Source organism: Psammomys obesus, unplaced genomic scaffold, assembly GCF_907164565.1.
Source record: "Psammomys obesus unplaced genomic scaffold, mPsaObe1.curated_primary_1811, whole genome shotgun sequence".
Classification (NCBI taxonomy): Eukaryota; Metazoa; Chordata; class Mammalia; order Rodentia; family Muridae; genus Psammomys; species Psammomys obesus.
Window position 1 is genome coordinate 34,328,420 of NW_026593286.1, and position 26,397 is coordinate 34,354,816.

Genomic DNA, 26,397 nt, shown 5'->3' on the forward strand with positions numbered 1-26,397 from the left:
GTTATATAAAAAACAATGTAAATAATAAATTCTGGCAGTGAATAATGATAGTCCTGGTTGCGATAGCAAACTTGGTAAAGTAGCAGGTATTCTAGCAGGAAAAAAAGAAGTGACCTTACTCATCTTCAACTTCTAAATTCTCGTCATCAGGTGCCAGAATTCTTACTGTGACAAGCTGAACATCAAATGGGAGTCCTTAGTATATGTAAAAATATTTTTTAGGATTAATTCTAGCTTCTTAGGTCCTCAGATTTAAATTCTTCTTGATATTGTAGGGCCTTTAAAGCACAACCCAAAATTCCAAGGGTATTGCAGTTTTTTCTATGATACTGGTTTGCTGCTTTGTTGATACTTTTTTTTATTAGTTACATTTTACTAACTCTGTATCCCAGCTGTATCCCGCTTCCTCATCCCCTCCCAAGCCCTCCCTCCCTTCCTCATCTACTCCCTGCCCCTTTCCAAGTCCACTGATTGGGGAGGACCTCCTCACCTTTCATCTGACCCTGTTATATCAGGTATCTTCAGGACTGGCTACAAAATCCTCCTCTGTGGCCTAGCAGGGCTGCTCCTCTCTTGGAGGGTGGGAAGGTCAAAGAGCCTGCCATTGAGTTCCTGTCAGATATAGTTCCTGTTCCCCTTACTATTGGTTTCCTATAGTAAGTACAGGCTTCATCCGAGCAAAGGTTCTAGGTTATATCCATACATGGTCCTTGGTTGGAGAAACAGTCTCATAAAGGAACCCTGTGCCCAGATATATTTGGTCCTTTTGGAGCTCCTATCCTTTCCATACAAACTCCCCCTTCTTTCATGTGATTCCCTGTACTCTGCCGAAGGTTTGGTTATGAGTCTTAGTATCTGCTTGATACACTGCTAGGTAGAGTCTTTCAGGGCCCCTCCTGTTGCTTGTTTTCTCCTATGTCCAATGCACCTCCCATTTGTCTTTCTAAGTGAAGACTGATCATCTTACCCCGGGTCCTCTTTCTTGTTTATCTTCTTTAGATGTATAGATTTCATTATGTTTATCATATCTTATAGGACTATATGAGTGAGTATATACCATATGTGTCTTTCTCCTTCTGAGATACCTCACTCAGAATGATCTTTTCTAGATCCCACCATTTGCCTGCAAATTTCATGATTTCCTCGTTTTTGATTGCTGAGTAGTATTCCATTGTGTAAAAATACCACAATTTCTGTATCCATTCCTCCATTGAGGGACATCTGGGTTGTTTTTGGATTCTGGCTATTACAAATAAAGCTACTACAAACATGGTTGAGCAAATGTCCTTGTTGTGTACTTGAGCAAATTTTGGTATATATGACTAGGAGTGGTATAGCTGGATCTTGAGGAAGCACTATTGCTAATTGTCTGAGAAAGCGCAAGATTGACTTCCAAAGTGGTTGTACCAGTTCACATTCCTGCCAGCAATGGAGGAGGGTTCCCCTTTCTCCACAACCTCTCCAGCTTGTGTTGTCACTTGAGTTATTCATCGATACTTTTTAAATACCTTACTTATATCTGATACTCTGTAATCTTCACCAGCTGGCCCCAAGAGTCAAAGCCCATACCTCTCCTGAAACCACCACTCCAAAAAATGCAGTAGAGTCTGTGTCACATTAAACATATTCAGTCCCCAATGCATCCTTACAAAGATCATCTCTAAGTGATGGTCTTTCCTGGATGGCCTCAACATTAGCTTGGAAAAGACACTGTGAACCTGAATTTCAAGCTCTTAGCATTGGTCCCACCTGGGACCAAATTATTTCCTTGTTATATTATCCGGTGCATTGTAAAAGGGCTAAAAGTGTTTATGCTTCCCCACAATTATGGCAGTCAAGCATATCTTCTGACAGAACCAGATGTTCCTTAATGAGGCAGAATCACTTAATATGGTTAAAAAAGTGTTCTCCTATATTATTCTTTGTTCTGTTTGCTAAGAATTTTTATTATAAAAAGTCAATTTTAAATGTATTTTCTATATCTAGTGAGATGGTCATTTTTTCCTCCTTTAACCAATTAATCACAGTAAAATACACTGTTATTTTCTAGCTTTGATCTGTTCTGTGCTGTAATTTATTCGCATGCCAAATCTGAATTGTGCAAAACTATGATTCTTTTTCTTGATTTTGGGCCTGTGAACATTAAAACGAAGTAATGGTATACAACACCCCAAATTAGAAATTAAATTGTAATCACTATTATTAGTTTATTTTACCTATATTGAACTATAAATTACTTTTTTGTTAATTATTTGGTCTTAAGTAATCTATTTGAAAGCTTACTCAGTCACTTTTAATAAATAATACTTTAATTTTTTTTCAGACACAGACCTATCATAATTTTTTATTAACTCATTTAAATCTAAAATTACTAAAACAACATAATTTGTACATCAAAAAATAATTATATTTTACTTTAATTAAATATATAATAATGGAATAGAATGTTGGTTCTAAGCAGTGGGAAAATCAACATACGATTATTCTTTTGATGGTAACCACTATTGTAAACATGACCTATTTCTGCTTTCTGCAGTAGAAGGCACTTGTTTGAGTGCCGTTTTTTTCTCATAGACCTATATTTTCATAATTTTTGAAGGTGGTAAGTTTCAAGAGTTAAAGAAATTTCACTGGTGTTGGTTTTAGTGTTACTGTTGAAATGAAGCCACATAGGAAAACTAATGACTTTAATAAGTAGGTTTCAATAAAGTTAGTAATAATACCAACAAAAGGAAGAAAAACAATATTTTAATAAGTAACCAAAAGTTAACTTTGCTTAGGTAATAATTCAAGATAAAAATTTTATTAAGACAAATTTTGTTTCTTCCCACAGTCACGTTCCATATCTAGTTCTCCTGTGATGGTAGCTCAGCCGGTTTACCAACAGCCTGCATATCACTACCAGGTGGGCATTGAGTTCATTAGAACCTCTGGACTGAGGGACCTGGGGAGATGGCCCAGTGGGAAGACTCCTACTGCTCAAAGACCTAAGCATGTGGCCGTAACCCCATTGTTGCAGGGACAAAGACAGCCAGGTCCTTGAGCTCACTTGCTGGCCAGTCTGCCTCAAAAAACTGAGAACAACAACAGAAAGATACTTACCACAAGTCAACCTGTAGCCTCCACATGTGTGCACACATATACAACGCACACAATCTTTGCTAAGAAAGTAGCTCAATGGTAGAGTGCTTGCTTGTTAATATGTAAGAAAAACAAGGCTTATAGTTTTTTAAGAAGTCCAAATATTTTTATGTCATTTTCAGGTAAATTTCGTTTTTTTATATGCAAAGATTAATTCAGAAAAGGCAGTTAAGTTTTTAAAGAGAATGAATTTATTTACTTCCTTTCAGCAAACATAATAAATTCAATTCTTTCCTGTTTAAAATTTATTCTAAGACTTCTTTGATTGGCTGGGATGTAGCTCAATGGTAGAATGCTCTCATAGCATCTGTAGTGCTCTGAGTTCCATTCCCAGCACCACAAAAAATCTTTAACCGTAATTCACAAAGTCAGCTATAGACACTAGGCTTTCTGTGTTACTTTTAATTTGTGGTTATTACATTTAATACAGTATATATTAAAATAAGCAATATAGTGTGATATAATAACTATTCTGGTAGCCTCCTTTAGTTAATCAAGGGAAATTGGAAATAATAGAACTATGATGTATTGTGAGACCATTTTTTAAATTTTTTTCAAGTTTTTCAACCTGTGATCTATAATATTGGTATATAAAGTCACATTTTCTTACTTCTGGAGTAGTAGAAAAACTGTTACTATTTTTTCTTTTTGAACTTTTAAAAGTACACCCATATGAAATGTGGAAGGTTTATGGTAAAATTAAGCGATAGCATTCTTTCTTAGTGTATGTTAGGCCCTGAATTTTATTGCTAGTAGTGTGAAAAGAAGATGAGAAAGAGGGGTGAGGCATGGAAAAAGGTCAACAAAAGGAAAGGGAAGATAAAAGGCAGAGGATGTTACTCATTTGGTAGAGTGATTGCCTAGTACTCATGAAGCCCTGCTTCTATCCTCAACACCACTGCGTTGGACCCACACATGTAATCACTGCACTTAGGAGATGGAGACAGGTGGCTCAGAAGTTCAAGCATCTTCTTGGCTATATAGACAGTGGAGGCCAGTCTGAGCTATATGATATCCTGTCTCCCAAAAGAAAAAGAAATAGTTGTAATTCATTGTATATAATCCTTTCCTATTAGATTTTCAATTATATTATTCTATGTCTAAGAGTGTTTTGCATGAATTTATGTGTACCACATGTGTTCATCCGTGCCCTTAGAGGCCAAAAAGGGAAATCAGATCCCCTGGACCTGGACAGTTACCGACAGTTGTGAGCCACTATGTGGGTCCTGGAAATGAAACGTCTGAAAGAGCAGAAAGTGCTCGTAACCACCAAACTATCTCTCCTTTCCCCTACTGTTAGACTTACTTTTAATTATATTTTAATTAATCTTACTTCTAATCTTACTTCTAATTAATCTATGCTAATAAACTAAGATATTTTGTCCACTAACAAAAAATGAAAGCAAATTAATGGCATTTATTTAAAATATATTTATAGAATGACTTTTTCTGAACCACCATGGACTTTCAGCTGAGACGCTAAAGACAGATCATTAGGCCACCAATCATTTAAAATAACTGGCCAAATATTGTGAAACAACTTCTGAAACTCTTAGTTTGCTACCCATCTGTATCACATGTAAAAGGAATCTAAGATTATGGGAGAATAGTATCAAAGATTTGTTAGGATTGTGGCATTTCCATGTCTCTTCAACCAAGGACCTCAGAGAATGACTACAGGAATTTAGAATCTATCTTCTGAGTCCTTGGGGATGTTGGTACTTTGGGCCTTGATCTCCTAAGAAACATCAAAAGACCGTGTTGATGGAGCCCGGGAAGAATTTTGTAGTGGGAACCTATTGGAACAAAGGCTCATGTTTCCTCAAAGCAAGTTGTGAACTTGAAAGAAGAAACTCTTCCCAAAAAAACTTACGGATGACCAGTTAAGAATTTGTGCAAAGAGAATGTGACCTATAGTCAGAAGTTCCTAACAATATCATCAAAAAACATAGTAAAGTTTCATGCCATACAGCTGGTATTTGGAATCAGCCAAACTCCAAAACAGTAATCTGCCCTCAGTGAAATCCAAGGACAAGAAAAAAAACAACATAGTACTGTTAAAGTACTAAAAGTGAGAAAGAATAAAGTTGGGGTTTGCTTATATCTGAGTCCAGCTCCTTAATTAATTAATTATTGATATGGCTCACCTGACATTTCAATAATTTTATAAACTTTACTATAATATAATTTTATACTTTTTCGTCTGACTTTATGTTTGACACTAATTATAAAATTAAAGGTGAAGATTGATGGTTTTGTCAGTTTCTGTTCTTCAAAGCAGATAATACATGATTTAATTAGTAGGTACATGAGGTAAGTGCTTGTTTACTGAGCCACTTTCCTAGAACAGGTGTGAGAAACTTCACCTCAGTCCTGCCACAGACTAATCATACATGAACATTCTAAGTATCTCAACTGAAAGGATACAGAAAATTAAAACCTCCAGCCAATGACTTGGCCACATATTCACAAATCCCAATAAAGGCGCATAAGACATCCAACGAGGCATGGCAAAATGGCTCCTCCAAAAGTTGAACACTCCACAGTAATGGATTCTAATGATAGTCAAATGAATGGCATCTTAAATAATGAATTCAAAGGAAAGATTGTAAGACTGTAAGACTGATAGTGAAACCAGAAGCAGTGGTGCACACCTGTAATCCCAGCACGTGCAGATCTTTGTGAGTTCCAGGCCAGCCTGCTCTACAAAGTGAGTCCAGGACAGCCAGTGCTATACAGAGAAACCCTGTCTCAAAAAAACAAAAAAGACTGATCAGTGAGGAGCTAGAGTGATGTCTTTGCAGTTAAAAGCACAAATGATCTTGGGTTCAGTTCCCGTTACCCACTTTGGGTAGCTCAACCCTACCTGTAACTCCAGTTCCAGGAAAGTCAGTGCTTCCTTCTGGCCTCCACAGGCAGTTCACACATGTGTACATAGAAGCAAGTAGGCACACATACACATTTTTATTAATGATCAGTGAAATCAAAGACATAAACACTGAGTGAATTCAAAGATTAGAAATGATGAATGAAATAAAGATACCAATGAAGACTATGAAAGAAGAATTAAATGAAACAAAGAAGGAAAATCAATTAAAATTTCAAAAATGAAAAGCTCAATAATTCAAATGAAAGCTTACTTGAACCCTCATAGCAGGTTGGATCTAGTGAAACATAATATCAGAACTTGAAGACAATATAGACAAAGAAATTTAAAAGTATAAACAGAACATACAGGACCTCTGTATACAGCACCAGTGAATGACCAAATTACAAACCATAGCAATAAAAAAGAAGGGCAACTGCTATTTTTAATAAAATTATTGTTATTAATTCTTTGAAATTTTTATGCATTGTATTTTAATCATATTCACCTCACTCCTTATCTCTTCTCATATACATACCCCAACCCATTTACCCCTACCACCTCCTTAATTTGTGTTCTCTCTCTTCCACCTTCCCTCCGCCCTTAACCCACTGAGTCATATTTGTGCTGTTTATTTACCCATGGATGTGGAACCATCCACTGGCATGTGGATGATCTACTAGGAGCCATACACTTGACGATAAAAAGGCTCTCTGTCCCCCAGAAGCCATAGACTCTCAAAAGCTCCTCTCCTGAGCTCCTCTCAACTCCATGCTGCAATTTTGACTGGCTTACTCTTGTGACAACCACAGCTGCTGTGAATTCATGAGTGCCAGTGGTCCTGTCACATCCAGGAGACCGTTTTGCCCCAATCATCCCAACCTCTGGCTCTTAGAAGCTTCTCACATCCTTCTTCTGTGATATTCTCTGAGCCTTGGAAGGGGATAGATACAGATGTCCCATTTGTGCGTGAGCATGCTACTGAGACTCATTCTCTGCACTTGAATCAGTTGTGAGTTTCTCTGTTAACCACTGCCCAGTGCCAAAAAAAAAAATCTCAGAGCTGAACTAATCTGTATGTAGAAAGAAATTGGAAGGCAGTTTGATATGATGTTCACTTAGCAGAATAATAATAGGTTCACTCTGGGGTCTTGTGAGCTCCTCAGCCATTTACTGTACCTCCAGATATACAGAAAGTGGGTGTATGGATTAGTGTTAGCTGTCAACATGACACAACCTAGAATAACCTAGAAAGAGCCTTGGTGGAAAATTGTCCAAGTCAGAATGGCCTATAGGTATTTCTGCAGAGAAATGTTCTGGTTGTTACTTGATGTGGGAAGACCCATACCGTTGTGGGGCAGCACTACTCTGTGGGTAAGGGGTCCTGAACAGTTGAAAGAGGAGATGCCTAGCTGAACAAGTGAATGAATGAAAACCTAGCCACTAGGGTAAAGGGTAACAGCTGAACTGTCATTTATACCTGCTGCAGGAAGAAAAATCAGTTCTTTCCGATAGAGGAACACTAGATATATCAGCCACATGGACAGGAGTAGTTGACCAACTTAAAATGGACTCCAAAGATTTTTTTATGTGGATAAGGAAAGAGAGAGTATCTGGAAGGACTTGGAAGGGGAAGAATATGATCAAAATGTATTTAAATTTAATATTTGTTTTAAATAATAAAATTTCAAAAATATTAGTAAGGTCAAATATAACACAAAAGGCTACAGAGATGGCCCAGTGGTTAAGAGCACTGGCTGCTTTTCCAGGGGACCAGAGTTCAGTTCCCAGCACCCACATGGTAGCTCATAACTCTCTAAAGTTGAGTCCCAGAGGATCCAAAGCCATCTTCTTCTGGCTTCTGTGGGCACTACACACCCATCATATGTGGTGCACAGATATACATGCAGACAAAACATCCATACGTAAATAAAGAAATACATTCTTAGAGTGGGATACACTGTGCCACCTACCTCTCTATGACCCACACTTATTCTCCATGACCCATCCTGCATCTTAATCATGGGATACTCCTGGTTTAATACTGCTGGCATGTCCATTTCCTTTTGTAATTCTTGTCATTCCAATACTTTATTGTCCATGATATTCACAGAGACCATAGCCAACAATAACCAAGTATCCCTAATAACTTGTATGAGCCAATCCATTGGTAGTTTTATGTCACATAGTGCTTCAAATTATGTGACCTTTGTTTTAAGAAACATGAGTAGGTAATGTTGCTCAGTTGTCTCTGCTTCCACAGCACTCAGATGATTGATTCCGTACACCCCCTGTCCCACAACCTCACAAGCTAAGGTAAGAATCTCAGATTATTCCCAGGAGTTCCAAGTTTTGGATCCCAGGACGAACTCTTTAACAGAGTTTGTGTTCTTGTTTTATTTGCCTGTCTGTCTCTCTGTCTCTATCTCTCTCAAGAAATAGCAAGCCAAAACCTCAATCTCATCTTCTATTTTTTACATTTTTCCTGCCAAAGCAGAGGCTGGTGCAGAAAAAGCCATTCACATGTTTCTTCACAGTCATAATTCTCCCTCTGTTAGGCAAATTCTTATCATCCACCACAAGGAAGCTACCTCTGCCTTCTTGTGATTCCATTCTATACATGTTACACTTGGGAGCTGAAATATATTCACTACCTCATTAGACATTTTGGGAGTATTCATGTCCTTGTAGCAGACCCCATTAATCAAGGTGGCATGCCACCTCATACCACATGGAGGAAGGTGGGTACCCTGAGATTATCCTTAAGAATGACCTACTTTTTGAGTCAGAGACCTTGGAACAATCAGCCCTAAATGAAAGTGTAAGAGCCAGAGGGCTTGGAGGTCACCAAGAGAACAAGGCCCTCTAAATTAACATTAGCAAAGCTCATATGAACTCAAGAGACTGAAGTAGCATGCACAGGGCCTGCATGGGTCTATAAGCCTCCACCTTTATGTTACAACTTTCAGTTTAGTGTTTTTATGGGACTCCTGTTTGTGAAAAAGTGGGCCTCTGACTCTTCTGCCTTCTCTTGGGCTCTTTTCCTTTGCACAGGGCTTTGTCCTGTGCAACTTCAATGTGATACTTTTTGTTTTATATTATTCTATTTTATTTTGTTATATTTTTTAAATGAACAAAAGAATGCCTAGTCACTAGGATAAAGGTTAACAACTGAACTTTCACTTCTATCTGCTGGGAGAAGGGATATCAGTTTTCTCCAGTTGAGTGGCACTAGGTGTATCAAACACTTAACGGTATATCAAGCCTTGTGTTCAAGAGTAGTTGACCAACATTTCATGGACTCTGCAACTTTTTTTTTTGGCAGGGGAGAGGTGGTACTTTTTTTTGTTTCAGTTTGGAAGAGTTGTTACATTGGTTTTGCTATTATTTTTTTGAGAAAACTTTAAGTTGCCCATGTCAGGAGTGAGAGAAGATCTGGAAGGACCTAGGGAAGAGGAATATGCTTAAAACATATTTAAATGTAAAAATTGTTTTAAATAATAAAAATATTTTTAAAACGAATGACCTACTCTTAGCTAAATCTTATTGCCAACAGCAGGGACTATTGGTGCCACTACAGCCAGGAGGCATACCATCCCGTCCCACATGAGGAAAGACAGCCATGTTGGGGTTGCCCCTGCAGATGCTCCTCCCTCAGATCAGTTGCATGTGTCACCCATTACAACGGCATGTAATTGCTCCTGTCCAACTCATCTCTATTTCTGTCAGGTCCCTATTCAGGTGCCAATCATGTGTGACTTTTCTTGTGAAGAAGTGGACAAACACCTGTTAACCCCAGGTAGGGTACTTAAAATAGACCAAAAGAAACCTTTCTACCCAAGTCTGGCTTGGTGAGCCCATGAGTTTAATGGAGTTACTTATATAAGCATGGATAAAGATTACTATCAAGGGCATGCATGACTCAAAGGCAACTGCATCACTAAAAGTTTCACCCCAAGATGAAAGATAACACAAAAGCTTCATTATTGAAATTCCCTAAACAATTTGCAGGTAGCACCATTTAAAAGAGTCCTCTTCTGCAGCAATTTTTAATGCTTTTTGATCTTCCTTGGGAGACTCCAGGGTAATAAATTTCTGAGCTCCTGATTCAGTGAGTTTTGTGAGCTTCCTGAATTTTGTAAGTTTTGTTAATATGCTAAGTCATGTGAATCTTCCTTCTCCCTCTAGGAGGCAGTGTTTGAATTCAGAGGAAATAACTGCATAACATTCATGAATCAACAGAATTAATACTGCTGAAATAGCTATTACCAAACAGGATTTACAGACTCAACGTGATTTCTAGTGACATTCTTCACAAATACAGAAAAGGAAACACTAGAATCCATATTGAAATACAAAATGCTCCAAGTAGTCACAGCAATCTGAGTAAAAGGAACAATGCAGGACTCCTCCAATCCTTACTCTATGTTATGAAACCCTCCTAACAGAAATAATATGATTCTGGCAGAAAAGCAGCACACAAACCAGTGGAATAGACTGAGGAGGGCTAGAAATAAGCCCAAGCAGCTACATTCATCTGAGTCTTGACATTGGAAAAACACAGCCTCTTTAATAAGTGGTACAGAGGAAACTGGATATCAACACAGAATACTGAAATGGATTAACTAAAAAAATAAATCAAGGAGGAAACTAATATTTAAAATGTAAATGGCAGGGCTGGAGAGATGGCTCAGAGGTTAAGAGCACTAGCTGTTCTTCTTAAGGTCCTGAGTTCAATTCCCAGCAACCACATGGTGGCTCACAACCATCTATAATGAAATCTGGTGCCCTCTTCTGGTCTGCAGGCACACATACAGGCAGAATGTTGTATAATAAATCTTTTAAAAAGTTTGTGTGTTTACCTTAAAAAATAAAAAAAAAAAAAAACAATCTGATCAATAAATGAGTGGTAGAAATAAACTGACACTTCTCATATGAAAAAGTACAAATAATCAATAAAAAGATGAACCAACATGTTCAGACGTAACCATCAGGAAAATACAAATGAAAACTACAGTGAGATTCACCACACAGTGTCTACCATCAAAAAAGCAACAAATAATTCTGGAAACTGTATAGAGGAAAGGAACCCTTTTTCACTGCTGGTGAGGCTGTGTGTTTAGTGTAGCCACCATGGAAACCAGTATGGAACTTCTAAAAACAACTACCTTGTGACTCGGCTGTGCCACACCATGATATGGAATCTGTCTAGAAGTCAATCAACAGGTAAGGAAAATGCAGCATATATATTTTATATGTGTGTATACATACATACGTACATACTGGAATTTTACTCCAGTATAAAGAAAAAGGAAATTATGTTCTTTGCAGAAACTAAATGGAACAGAAAATTATCATGTTAATGAAAAAATCCACACCCACAAAAGCAAATAAAAGAAAAAGCATATTTTATCTCAGATGCTAAGTGTTTAGAAAAAGGAAAAAAAAATGACGTGAGATAGAGAGTATAGGGTAATTATGATAAAGAACATTACATGCCTGTATGAAAGTACCAGAATGAAACACCTTAATTTGTACAAGTAATACATACTTAAAGGTCCCCCAGAGGAAAACTCTCATATGTTCATAGAATTATAGACCAGAAAGGACATTAAGTGTCATCTTGTTCAAACAGACCATTTTAAGGTAACATTCAAAAATAGAAAAGTTGAGCCTTGCAAGTCTATGGTAAAACCCACTCCAGAGAATAACAACCTCCTCTTCTCTGCCAGTGCAATCCTTCAATTTCAAAACTGGTTCACTAGATCTGTGTGAGAAGAAAGTCCCATTCCTTTGTGTCTCTCAATGCCTCTTTATGATAAGCTAAAAAACACCAAAAGGATTCCTTATTTCTGTCCTTTAAAAAAAAAAAAAACAGGTTTTTTATATTCTTTGGAGCCTTGGAGTATGGCTCTTTCATGCTTGCAAAGTATTTGTGAGGTCCTGTTTTGAATCATCAGTATTGCACATAAAAATAAAGTTTTCATATATTGATACAATTTCCTTTTCAAGTATATGATTTGTAGGTACTCTCCCACATCATATAGGTTAAATTCCCCTTCCTTGTTGGTATTCTTTATAGCCTTCAAGTCTGAAGAAGCTTTGATGAGGTCCTGTTGATAAACTTTTGTTAGTGTTCGTTTCTTCGCTATGTGTATTTGTTAAGCATAACTTTTAAAGCATTTCCTAATTCAAAGTCACAAAGCTTTCCACCTTCATATTCTAATTCTTCTAAAATTTTTATTTTAGCTTTTGTGTTTAGCTTTTGTGTTTTAGCTTCTGTGTTAAGTTTTGTTTATGCCTGAAAAGGTCAGCTTCATTCTTTTGAGTGGAAATGTCTGTTGTTAACCCTTGTTTGTAACTGATATGTGTATTTGATATTTTTCATTTTAGGCCCCAGCACAGTGTCTACCAGGGCAGTGGCAGTGGGGGGTTCCCCAGGTAAATATCAACCTTTAGTGTCTAATTTCAAATCTTTCTTTTCACTGTATTTTTGTTAATCCCTGAAAACACCAGGGTGTGCTTGCGCTAATCCCAGCACTCAGGAGGCAGAGGCAGTGGATCTCTGTGAGTTTGAGGCCAGCCTGCCTCACAGATAGAGTCCAGGGCAGCCAGGGCTACACAGAGAAACCCTATCTCAAAAAAGAAAGGAAGGAAGGAAGGAAGGAAGGAAGGAAGGAAGGAAGGAAGGAAGGAAGGAAGGAAGGAAGGAAGGAAGGATCCCTGAAAACAAAAGTAAAGATAACTAAGTTTACAACCTTCCTCTTTTATTTATTAAATGCGAAATCGTTTTGTTTTTTGTTTTTCAAGACAAGGTTTCTCTGTGTAGCCTTGGCTGTTCTGGACTCTCTTTGTTAAGCAGGCTGGCCTTGAACTCAGAGATCCACCTGCCTCTGCCTCCCAGAGTGCTGAGATTAAAGGCATGGCCACCACGACCCGCCTAACTGTGATTTCTTTAATTCCTACATTTTCATTCCTTCATTTGTAAAATGGATGCGGTGATGTTATAACCTAAGTTTTTCGTTTATGATTTTTGGGAAGGTAAAATGAGATCATATTGGTGGAAAACATTTCATAAAGGCATGCTATATAAAAAAAACAAAAAAACGTTCAATTGTTTTTGCTGGCATTTTTCTAGCTTAACTTCAGATTTTGCTTTAGTTTGTCTCATGCTCCTAAATAAGAACCGCTTGGGTATCTACTATGTGAAATGATTAAAACCAAAAACTAGTTTAATATTTTGAAATCTGATGATACTTACTTAGCTATTATTGGTTGAACACCTTCTAATCCAAAATACTCTAAAATTTGAAATTTCAAAGCTGTTCAATGTGTATTCTGTTTTCCATTTTTTTTCCCTAAGAAATAGTACTCCACCAAAAAATTAATTAGTTAGTGGTATTTTCTTACACCTATGTGAAGTCACAAAGTTAAAAGTAGACATAATTTAAATATGATAGGGCTATTATTATAACTTTTAATGATGATATTAGTATATCTGCAATTATCTGTTTATTACGAGGTTTTAAGGCAAGATAAACATGAAGTACTTACCATTAATGATATCTATAATAATAATTATACCCTAAATAATATCTATGTAACTGACAACTTAGATCTCCTAGTCTGTTTCTAAGACAATTCTGTGCTATCCCTGAAAAATAATTTTAGGAATGATGCAACATATAATATTTTTCATTTTAGGGGAAGTCATTTTAGCATAACATACATAAATAATCATACTTCAATAACAAGGATCATTTTGTTTTAGTCCCCTGCATCTTCTGCTCCATTCTTGTATCTGCAACCTTCTGAGGTTATCTATCAACCAGTAGAAATTGCACAAGATGGTGGCTGTGTTCCTCCTCCACTGTCTCTGATGGAAGCTTCAGTTCCAGAGGTACAAGTTCATCTTTTTCTTTGTTTTGCATTTAGTCAGTGTTGGGAGTTGAACCCAGGGCCCCGTAGATTCTAAAAAACACACTGCAACTGAGCTGCATTCCCAGTCCTGTTTAGTGGTAAAGTGATTGTTCTATAACTGCCTCATATTAATTTTCAGTTCTTTTTTATTTGTTGAAGATTATCATTAAAATTGCTTTTTTATGTTTTCTGTTTTTTATTTGTATTTTATTTGTATTTTATTTTTATTTATTCTATGGGTGTTGCTTCATCTTAGAACTTTTCAGTAACTACTCCTGAATCACCTTCCAAGTTTTTTTGAAAGCTCTAAAGTATCAAATATTTGCACCTTCTTATTTTCCCATCAGTCTGTACTGTTGGTAAAAATTCACTTAAAAGCATATAATATTTAAACCAATGTAATATTTAAAATTCTTCCTACAATAATATATATTAAATTATTAGCTATTATCAATTATAGCTAATAATAAATTATCAATACTATCTTCAGTGTCTTTAAGTTATGTCTTGGTAGCATCATCCACATGCAGGAGCCGTGCTGATGTCATGGTGTGTTTTTCAGTCAGCAGCTTTTTAAGTGCATTGCTTTGTTATCTAGCATAAAGCTCAACACATAATTTATCCTGGAACAGGAATTTCCACAGTTGGATGCTTTTACTAGAATTTCTCAATTCTTTGTCTCATCCTTCATTTACTTTTTTGGTTTTCTCCAGATTTACTGAAATGTAATTGAGCATAAAAATTGGAGAGATTGGAGAGATTGGAGAATTGGATCAGTGATTAAGAGTACTGTTTGCTCTTCCAAAGGACCTGAGTTCAATTCCCAGAACACACATGGCAGACTCAAAATTGTCTATACTGCCAATTCCAAAGGATCTGACATCTTCACACTAATGCACATAAAATAAAAGTTTAAAAAATTGTGCTGTAAATGTTTATGAACTACATAATATTTTGTAACTATATATTCTAAAGTAGTTACCACAGTCAGTGTAATTCCTCTCTTCATGTGGTTATTTAGGGTTTTTGTTTGTTTGTAGTGAAAACATTTAAGATCTCAATAGTTTTCAAGTTTATAACTCATTATTATTTCCTATAGTCACCATGCTATACAGTGACTCCAGAAAACATCTATCCTTTCTGTACCTGTACCATTTGACCAGCATCTTCTCATCCTTCTCCCCACCTGTGAAAACCACTATTCTCATCTCTGTTTCTGCAAGTTTGATTTTTTTCAGATTCCACAAGAAGCATTTATCTTTGTTTACCTGGCTTATTTCACTGTATAATGTCCTCAAGATTTATCCATGATGTCACATCTGATAGAATTTCCTTGTTTTTTTAAGACTGAATGTTATTCTGTTGTTCATAGCCCACATTTTTCTTATCCATTGATAAACACTAAAGTTGGTTCCATGTCATTGTTATTGTGTAAGACAGGAACATAGTTTTGAGGGTTGTTTTTTTTTTTTTTTCTGGTGCTGAGAAACAAATCCAAGGCTTTGCATACCGTTGAGCATTTGTAAAATGTTAAGCTACATTTTCAGCTTCTTTGCTATTGTGAATAATGCTGCAGTGAGCTTAAGAGTTCAAGTATCTCTGTAACACATTCATTTCCTTTGTATGTGTGTATGTTAGTGTGAGTGTGTGTGTGTGTGTGTGTGTGTGTGTGTGTGTGTGCATGGTATGTATGTATGTATGTATGTCCAGAATCATAGATATGCTGAATCATATAGTAGTACTTTTTTAGAAACCTGCGTGTGTTTTGCATAATAGCTATTCTAATTTACATTCACTTCACAGTGTCAAAGGGTTCCCTTTTGTCCATATCCTTGCTGGTAACCATTTTAATTCCTAGTTTAATCTCTTTTTATCGTAGGTTCTCCATACAGAAATGTAACAGTTAATTCTTACTCTAACCTTCACCCTATTTCACCTCTGGCAGTGTTGTTCAGCTAGAAGCCTACAGAGTAGGCAAAAAAAGTAAGATAGACATAATTTTTCCTTAAGATGGTCCTCCCTTACATTTAAGCATTGTTAAATTAGATCTTTATTTTTACCTTGGCCTGAACATACAAATCTCAAAGGACTCTTTGGGTAGATCTTTCATTGCCATCTAGAGAAATCTTTATTCTTGCTGAATAAATAAAGGCCTTAGAATCCTCCCTTGTGTCCAGATTGTGCAGCATACGTACACAGTATACATGCTTTGTCATTTGAAAACCATCGATACTTTGTTATTAAGTGATGATGAAATTTCAGAAATTTGTCTTTTGATGTTTTCTTGCCTTCTGGTTTACATAGAGGTGGAAGTGAAGTAAGAATCTTTTACAATAGATATTTCACCAAAATCTGCTTTGGGCTTTAAACCATATTATTAATTCCTGATATCAGTTACTCATCACAAGTGTATATTCACTCCTTATTTAACCTATTAAGATTTTTTTCTAAAAATATTGCTCTGACTGTATAGTTTATACTTAATATGGCATTTCCATACTTAATGATACCTGTATTATCTTATTTTAGTGCTTTTTATTTTCAGGGTTAGTGGGGTTTTTATTACAATTAAAACCTTCAGGGCTTTTTGTTTGGATTGTTTCCTAAAAAGAAAACAAATATGTGAATATACTCAATCGCTTATTTCAGTGAACATTTCAAACTCCTTCCATGCCTTTACCACTCTCAGTCCATCCTATGATCTGTTTTCTCTCTTGTATTTTAAGTCAGTTTCTCTCCCTTGGTTCACCATTTGGCCACTTTACAGTGATTCTTGAGGGAATTATTTAATCCCCACAGTCTTGTCACTGACCTTACTTGTAAAGGTGAAGGTATCAAACCATATTGCAGTATTAAAAGATTAGGGCTGTTTAATACAACATTCTTTGAATATCTGTAGCACATTTGAGGGGTAATTACTCTTTTTACACATTACTTCACAGATCCTCTGATTCTCTTCTACCTTTCAAAACCAAGATTCTTGAAATGATAAGACTGTATTCAATATTTGAGATGTTCAGGACTGTGTCGTTCCACACCTGCCAAAGTGTTTCATTATCCTGTTGCCTAAGCTGCCTTTGACCTAATCCTAACCCTAAATGACATCATAACTACTAAATTATTTTCTTCCTTACTTAACCTTTCAGGAACAACGGACATAGTTCATATGTTTGATACCTGTGATTGCACAATACTGCCCTCTTCTGGCATTCCTATACTAGCTTTTATATCAGGTTTTGAAGACATGTAATTAATTAAAATGTTTACAAATTCAATTTAATAATTAGTATATTTTAGATAATATTTTGAATCCATTGTTTTAAATGTCCACCTATTTCATTGTTCGTCTGTTGATGGATAACCAGGCTGATTCCATTTCCTTTCTATTATGAGTAGACCAGCAATAAACATGGGTATGCAAGTATCTCTGTATAGCATGTAGAATCACTTGGATATATGTTCAGGATTGGTATAGTTAGTCTTATAGTTTTTCTTTTTTATTCTTTTTTTTTTTTTTTTTGGTTTTTCAAGACAAGGTTTCTCTATGTAGCTACAGCTGTCCTGGAACTCGTTCTGTAGACCAGGCTGGCCTTGAACTCACAGAGATCTGCCTGCCTCTGCCATCCAAGCACTGGTATTAAAGGCATGCATCACTACCGCCTAGCTTATTTTTAATTTTTGAGAACCTTTATACTGATTTCCATGGTGACAGTGCTTCATTACACTAGCACCAACAGTGTAGGTGGTCCCTCTTTCTCCATGTCCTTACCAGCATTTGTTATCATTTAAATATACTTGTAAATTATCTGCCGTCTGTTTATTGCTCTCCTGCCTAATTTCCCTCCTTTATCATTTAGTGTTCTTCCCAGCCTATCAAACAACTTAAGTAGGTCCCCTAAAAGAAGGTCTCTCTTCTTGCTTTACCTCTGATTTGATCACACAGTCCCTCACTGTGTTCCTGGTTCTTTAAAAAAAAAAAAATCAGTGCCACTAAGAAATTGTTCATGATTATCCTTGAACCGAGTAGTCTTTCTTCCTCATGCACTGTACACATGGCTCACAGGACATGTGGCAACTTAGAGTAATTCTGTTTCTTGATTAGACTATAAGGTCATTAAACATAGTGAATGAGTTTTTGTATGTGAGAGAAAACATGTCACATAGTAAGTGCTGAATAAGTATTTTAATAAATGTAAGTAAAACCTCTTTTTTTCTCTCCCCTTCTCTTGTTTCCTCACTGCCTCTTTTTTAACAGCCTTATTCTGACCATGGAGTTCAAGCAGCATATCACCAGGTTTATGCTTCAAGTGCCATTGCTATGCCTGCACCTATGATGCAACCTGAGCCAATTAAAGTAAGGAGTTCATTTTGAGTTTTTTCCTGTTTTCATTCCATTATTCTCTGGAAATTTTTTATCCCGTCTATGATCAAAAGTAAAGAATTAGTGAATTATCTTATATGGAGGAAATAAATTATAAATTAACTATAATTCCTATTAACTAATTTTGAAATGTTATAAGCCAGTCATGGTCAAAATGTTTTACTTATTGTCATATATATAGCAATATATAAACTTAAGTTTACCATTTTAACTATTTTAAGTGTCTTTAATTATATTCACAGTACTGTGAAAATTATTACCATCATTCCCAAACTTTTTCATCACCTCAACAGAAACTCTGTTCTCATTACACAATAAACCCTCTCTCCCTTTTGACCTCTCTGTTCAGTCCCTGGTGACCCTTAATCTATTTTCTGTATCTAATTTTACTGTTCTAGGTTTGGCACATAGGATTATCTATGTCAATAATACATAGTTTTTGTAGGGAGGTGAAACAGCTAATCATCTCTACTTTATGTTTAAGGATATAGTTGTGTTCATTAAATCAGATTCTGCCCAAAGAATAGATTTCACCCAATCACATCTAATCTAATTAGTTCCATGTGTATATTCTCTATATTTTGGTCATCTGCTGTGCACAGGAAGTTCTCTTTCTTTATTACTGGGATTCTTAGTGAGGTTCAGGATCATCATGTTAGAAAAATGGACTTCATCCTAGTAAAGAATTGCAGATTAACTTTTGCTGGTACTATGAATTTTTGTCCATTTTAGTTTAGTGGAATATGGAAGTATACTCTGCAGTGAAATGATAGAAAGGAGCTATTTTACACTCATAAGTATGATCCATCATATGTGTTGACATCTATTCCCTCATGCCCCACCATAACAACTCACTGCTGTGACTACTCACTGTGTCCCTTCATCATTGTACTGTGGATATGAAAGAAGACCCCAATTTTGGTTTCACATTAAAATCTAGAATGTTAATAAATCTCATTTATAGAGGCTTTATTTTCAGTATTGTTAGAAAAATCTTCTACAACAGACTTCCCCTAATGTTAACATCATCAATTGCTAGTATATGTGTACATGATGGATTGGATATATATGTGGGTGAGGGAGTGATAGGTAGGGCAGATTAAAATAATTGAAATTATCGCTTAAGTAATAATGCAAATAGGAGAAATAGTGGTAAATGGTACTAAGAATGTTCATTAACGTTTGATTTTCTACTTGAAGAGTATGCACATTTCTAAGTTGTCTTAGATCTCTAGGTAACATCAGAAATTGTATGTAGAAACTCACCTTGTACTTAGATTTAGTGATATAGGACATACTCTTTTGTTGAACATAGAAAAAAATTAATAAATTTTCAAAGTCAAAACTGGAATGCAGGACTATTATATAAGAAGTTTTATACTTCTTTTTATGTTTCAATAAAAGGTAGAGTTTCCTATGTGTTTTATACCCAAAATGTGTTGGTGGTGCCAGACATTGATCCCAGAATCTCAGACATCTCAGCAAGTACTCTATCACCAAGGCACGTGCCCTATGCATAGATAACTAATTGTTCTTTAGTAATTCAGTGGCTCTCAGTAGAAAACTGTGTCTGTCTCGGGCACAAAAACTCCAGTACCACTTCCATAGTTATGGAGAGTTTCACAACAATGCTTTATTATACAAGGTTTATTGCAGATAATATTATCTACTTCTGTTTGTACTGTATTTGTATTATAAACACGGAAATCTTAATATGCAAATGTTACATTATTAGAGATATATATTTCTAAGTTTATTAAACCAACTTTAAAATATTAATGGGCACTTGAAATACCAGCTATTTTCTTTCGATGTAAATTTTCCTTGGCACTAAAAACCATAGTGTTATTTTTAGAGTTCAAATCTTTTGGTTCATTCATTTTTTTTGTAAGCATAGTTCACTTCTAAAACTGATGGGAAGACTGATTTTCTAGTTTCATTTATTGCTACAATAAAATACCCTGAACAAATAGCAAGTTAGGGGAAAAAGGGTTCATTTAACATACACAATTTCAAGTTATAGTCCATCATTTTAAGAAAGACAAAGGAAGTTACATGACACCCACAGTCAAGAGCAGAAAGATAGTAAACATGTCCTTCATTACTTGTTTCTTTGTACTCAGATAGCTTTCTTAGATCTTTTAAAGGATAAGCCCTTAAATGTGTCACCCACAATAGGTTGGGTCTTCCAAAAACAAACAGCCAAAGCAATCCCTCACAGACATACCCAAAGCCAACCTGATCTAGATACTTCCTCATTAAGACTCTTATTTCCGAGTGATTCTAGGTACTATCAAGTTGGCATTTAAAACAAACCAGCACAATTGGTCAGTGGATGGATACTGGGCTACTGTTACTTCTGTTGCTGTTTATTTCTGTTGCTATCGTTAGGATAAAATACCCTGACAAAAAGAAAATTTGAAGAAAATTGGTTTATTGGGCCTACAGTTCCAGATTACAGCCCATCATTTCAGGAAAGTCAATTCAGGAACTCAAGCAGCTTATCACATCACATCCACAGTTAGGAACAAAGAAAAAACAAATGCATCCTTGCATGCTGTTTACTTGAAGTCCCTGCCCAGGGAAAAGCACTGCCCACAGTAGGCTGGGTAAGTTAACAAGACAGTTCCCCACAAACATATCTGAATGCCAACCTTATTAAGACAATCACTGATTGAGAATCCCTTCTTAAGTTATTTTGGGATATTTCAGGTTGACATGTAAAACCATCACAGGTACTAAGTCATACTTAGTAGTAAAAGGTCTGATTGCACAATTAGTTAACTATGGATCAAAGTAACTTACTGTATTTTTGTGTGCTAAAAGAAAAACTGTTTTTCACAATTTATTTTATATATCCCAATTGAAGCCCCCTTCCTCAACTCCTCTCAGTTCCACCCTCCTCCGCCTATCCCCTTCCCCTAGTTCACTGAAAGGGGGAGTTCTCCTCCTCTGCCATCTGCCGATAGTTAATCAAGTCTCATCAGGACTGTCTGGATCCTCTTCCTCTGTGGCCTGGCAAGACCACATGACCAGGGACAAGTGATCAAAGAGCAGGCAGTCGGGTTCATGACAGAGGCAGCCCCTGCTCCCCTGATTCGGGAAGCCACATGGAGACTGATCTGCCAATTGACTACATCTGAGAAGGGAGTCTAGGTCCTCTCTGTGCATGGTCCTTAGTTGATGTATCAGTCTCTGCAGGACCCCCTGGGCTCAGATTTTTTAGCTTTGTTGGTCTCCTTGTAGGGCTCCTGTCCCCTCCATGTCCTTCTGTTCCCCTCCCCTCTTCTTCCATAACTCCCTGTGCTCTACCCACTATTTGGCTGAGTCTCAGCATCTGCTTCGATCCCCTGTCGGGCCTTTCAGAGGACCCTCTTTAGTAGGCTCCCATCCTGTTTCCTCTCTTCCACCACTTCTGGTGTCTATCCTGTTTGCCATTCTGAATGAATTTAAGCATCCTCCCTAGGGTCCTCCTCAGTGTTTAGCTTCTTTAGGTCTGTAAATTTTAGTATGGCTATCCTATATTATACAGCTAATATCCACTTATAAGTGAGTATATACCATGTGTGTCTTTCTGGTTTTGGGATACCTCACTCAGGATGATCTTTTCTAGTTCCATCCATTTGCCTGCAGATTTCATGATTTCCTTGGTTTTAATAACTGAGTAGTATTCCATTGTGTAAATATGCCACAATTTCTGTATCCATTCTTCAGTTGAGGGACATCAAGGTTGTTTCCAGATTCCAGCTATTATAAATGAAGCTGCTATGAACATAGTTGAGCAAATGTCCTTATTGAATGGTGGCGTATCTTTTGGGTATATGCCCAGGAGTGGTATAGCTGGATCTTGAGGTAGCGCTATTCCCAATTTTCTGAGAAAACACCAGATTGATTGCCAAAGTGGTTGTAAAAGTTTGCACTACAACCAGAAGTGGAGGAGGGTTCCCCTTTCTCCACATCCTCCAGCATGTGTTGGCACTTGAATTTTTTATCTTAGCCATTATGATCGGTGTAAGATAGAGTCTCAGAGTTGTTTTGATTTGCATGTCCCAGATGACTAAGGATGTTGAGCACTTCATTAAGTGTTTCTCTGTCATTAGATTTTCTCTGTTTAGCTCTGTACCCCATTTTAAAGAAATAATAATAAAAGAAAAATATTAAAAAATTAAAAAGAAAAAGAAACTGAAAATTCCCTTAGGAAAAAATGTTTATTTTAATCAGAATAAAAAAAAATATTAAAAACTAAAAAAAAAGAGAGAAAGAAAAATTTTGGATGCTTTTACCATTAAAGAAGAAAATATGAGCTAGAGAAATAGATTGGGGTGTTGAGAGCATATATTGCCCTTGCAGAGGATCCAATTTGGGTTTTCAGTACCCACATTGGGTGGCTAACTCTTTGGAAAGACAGAATAATTCAGAAGCAAATTGGAATGGAATTTGAACTGACAAAATGTTTCCTTCTATCTTGAAATAGTCACACAGCTAAAAATTGCCAATTGTCTCTTCAGAAACATTCTACTACCACTATGTTCTTTAACACTTTTATCTCAGTACCATTATTACTTCTTATTAATCAGTTTAGAGGCTAAAGTTGGCTTATATCCAGCTAGTCCTAAGCATAGAGGAAGACAAAGACTGGGGGAAACCTGTGATTTATAGCATCTAGGACAAGAGAGTATAAAACTGTATGTGCTCTCCATAAATTGAACAATTCTGTAGCATATTTTTACTCATAGAACTCTACATAATAACCATGTTGTTAAACACTAGAAATATATATGTTCTGTATGCATCAGACTTTCTTATTATTATTTAATTATTTTTATTTTTTATTAATTACAGTTTTTTCACTTTGTTTCCCCCCTGTACCTCCCTCCCTTTTTCCCTCCCAACCCCACCCTCCCCTTCCCCACCTGTGTTCCTCTCCCAGTTCACTGATAAGGGAGGTCCTTCTCCCCTTCCCTCTGATTGATTCTAGTCTATCAGTCTCATCAGGAATGACTGCATGTCTTCTTCTGTGGCCTGGTAAGGCTGCTCCCCCCTCAGGGGGAGGTGATCAAAGAGCAGGCCAATCAGTTACTGTCAGAGACAGTCCCTGTCCCCATTACTATGGAACCCAGTTGGATACTGAACTGCCATAGGCTACCTCTGTGAAGGGGTTCCAGGCCATCTCTATGAGTGGTCCTTGGCTGGAGTATCAGTTTCAGAAAAGACCCCTGTACCCAGACTTTTTAGATCTGTTGCTGTCCTTGTGGAGCGCCTGTCCTCTCCAGATCTTACTACCTCCCACTTCTTTCATAAGATTCTCTGCTTCTGCCCAAAGTTTGGCTATGAGTCTCAGCATCTGCCTTGATAGACTGCAGGGTAGAGCCTTTCAGAGGACCACTGTGGTAAGCTCCTGTCCTGTTCCCTGTTTTCTCCCTCCTCCGATGTCCATCCTCTTTGCCTTTGTGAATGGGGATTGAGCATCTTAGACTCTGGCATCAGACTTTGTTGATTGTGAAAACCTAATACAGTAAAGAGAATCATAGTCTTAATAAACCAGTGTGTTTAAACTGTCAACTGGAAGTAAACAAAAATGCTTGGGTTCAGTAGAAAACTGTTTACATATAATACAGTAAAGGCAACGCTATATAGATGCCCCTCAACTTGCAAAGTTGTATTTTTCCCAAAAACATCCTAAGATGAAAGAATGTAAGAGCTGGAGTGGTGGTAGACAGTTAGGAGCACTGACTGCTCTTGCAGAGGACCTAAGTTTGTTCCTAGTACCCACATGGGGACTCACAGCTATTTATAGCTCCAGTCCCCGGGGATATGACATCTTTTTCTGACCACTGTAGACACTGGGAATGTATGTGGTGAACTTGTATACATGCAAACAAAACACTCACACGCATAAATAAAAATCAGTAATCTTTTTAAAAAGAAAAATCGCATGTAACTCAAAACTGTATTTAGTACACCTCACATATCAGATCTCAGCTCAGCAACTCAATACACCACAGCATATCATTTGTGCCCTTGTTATTGCATGGCTTACAAAATAACTTTCTGAGGTGGAAGGGCAGTAAAAAGGTAATTAGACTTAGTTATTAATTGGATGCAACTTTCAACAATCATATTGAGTGAATTGGGCAATTTTAGAAAAGCAGATATTTTGTTTTCTCTTTGTGGTTCTCAGATTTTATGTAGATTCATAAAATCATGTATATATGATATAAAATGAAAGTAAAACTGCTTAAACAGGTGAAACTAACTAACATTAGGTGGAGGGTGAGAATTAAAAAAAGAAATGGGAGTTGTAAGTGGAAATATGTTCAATGTAAAATATATACATTTATAAAAACTTAAAAGAAATTCTTATTAATTACTGTGTAAGGTTATGTATTAGTTGACATACAGTCTAGTTTAAGTACATTTGGGGGAAATTATCTTGTAGAACATTTTTGTTTATCAAAATTATGTTTCTGTTCTTGGTTTGATCATTTTCTCTGCAGTCTGAGCCTATCATCTTTCTAAATGGACATTTGTTTCTCATTTTTTTTCTTACGGCCGTTAAAATCCAGACCTCTTAGATGGACACCCTACATTTCATAGCATAAGATTCAATTTATGAGACTATATCCTTTACATAATATTTTTCTAAACATTTTTGAATAACATCTTTCTCCACTGTGAGGACAAGAGTAAGCTGTGAGACTTGGTACTGTGTTCCATACTCTATTAATATTTCACCTGCTTTGAGAAAGCATATGAGTGAAAGGTGTGAATTACCTTTCATTCCAAATAAATTAGTATTTCTTTAGTACTGTCTATTCAAAACACAATAGATGCTCCCATCCATAAGATATTTGTTCCCAGACACCGGCCAATGCCTCAAACCTTAGGTAGTACAAAATGCTATATATACACAAGCGTTAATCTGATAACACAGCTAATACATGTCTCAATAGTTAGGATATGATGGACAATATGATGTTCACATCTGGAACATGTTGCAATGAGATAACATAAGCAATTTAAAACAGATACATTGTTTATTTCTGGACTTTTCCATTATGATTTTTGGCCACTATAAGCTACAGACAATAGAAAGAAACCTCGGCAAGGTAGAAGCTCTAGTATGCATCTATATTTGGTTGTTTCATCGCTGTAACAAAATACCTGACAAACATCTAAGAAAGAAGGGGTCTGTTTTGGTTCACAGTTTGGAGTTAGAGTTACCGTGGCAGAGATGTCATAGTGACAGGAGCACAATGAGCTTGAAGCAGTTGGTCACAGTGCATACAATCAAGATGGAGAGACCTGCATGCTAGTGCTTTCTGTTTTATTCAGTCTAAGACTTCTTCCCTAGAGTGGTGCCACAGAATTGAGGGGTGGTCTTTCTATCTTCGGTTAATCTAACCTAGATTTTCACAAACATATCCCAGCAGCCAGCCCTATCAAAATGATTCCTTAGAGGCTGCTGACCAGATTTCCACATCTAATCCTGTGATGCTGGCTCTGAGTTTCCCTGGAGTTTGGTTCATAGGATCTTGGGCTGCTGAGTCACCAAGCCATCAATGGTCATTGTGAAATAGTGTTTCCCAGCTGCTCTGATCAGATGTTGAAAAGAGAGGTTTTCTTGGTGTCTTCTTATGCCAGTGACACCAAGCATCTTCTGCCCTCTCTCCGTTTCTGCTTCTTAAAATGTTCATTTCTGAAAGTCGGGTGCATGTTTTCTGAGCTTTTCTGTCATGTTATGGCTCTGTCTACTACTGGATCTCCCTCTCACCCTGGTTCCTTTTTATAATATTTTTTAATCCAAAAAGTTAGTCTGTGTCATTATGTATATGTGTACATGTTCATGTATATATGGGTACATGTAGAGGTCACAGCAATCAATATCAGGTTTCTTACTAAATCTTGGTCCACCTTATATTTTTAGACAGGTCTGTCACTAGGATCTGGGGCTCACTAATTATGACTCACAATTAGGCTGGTTGGCCATCAAACTCCCCAGGAGCCTTCCCAGCACTGGGATTATAGGTACACACTGCCTGGGTTGGTTGGTTGGTTGGTTGGTTGGTTGGTTGGTTGGTTGGTTGGT

General features: G+C 36.8%; 1 protein-coding gene across 1 annotated transcript in view; it reads left to right on the forward strand.

The window, feature by feature from the left end:
* Nucleotides 1–26,397, forward strand: part of Boll (boule homolog, RNA binding protein) — a 92,108-nt gene that overhangs the window by 59,716 nt on the left and 5,995 nt on the right. The window contains exons 7-10 of the mRNA XM_055616741.1: nucleotides 2,834–2,905; nucleotides 12,401–12,448; nucleotides 13,779–13,907; nucleotides 18,183–18,281. Of these exons, the coding sequence (XP_055472716.1) occupies nucleotides 2,834–2,905; nucleotides 12,401–12,448; nucleotides 13,779–13,907; nucleotides 18,183–18,281 (348 nt within the window). The remainder of the gene's footprint in view (nucleotides 1–2,833; nucleotides 2,906–12,400; nucleotides 12,449–13,778; nucleotides 13,908–18,182; nucleotides 18,282–26,397) is intronic.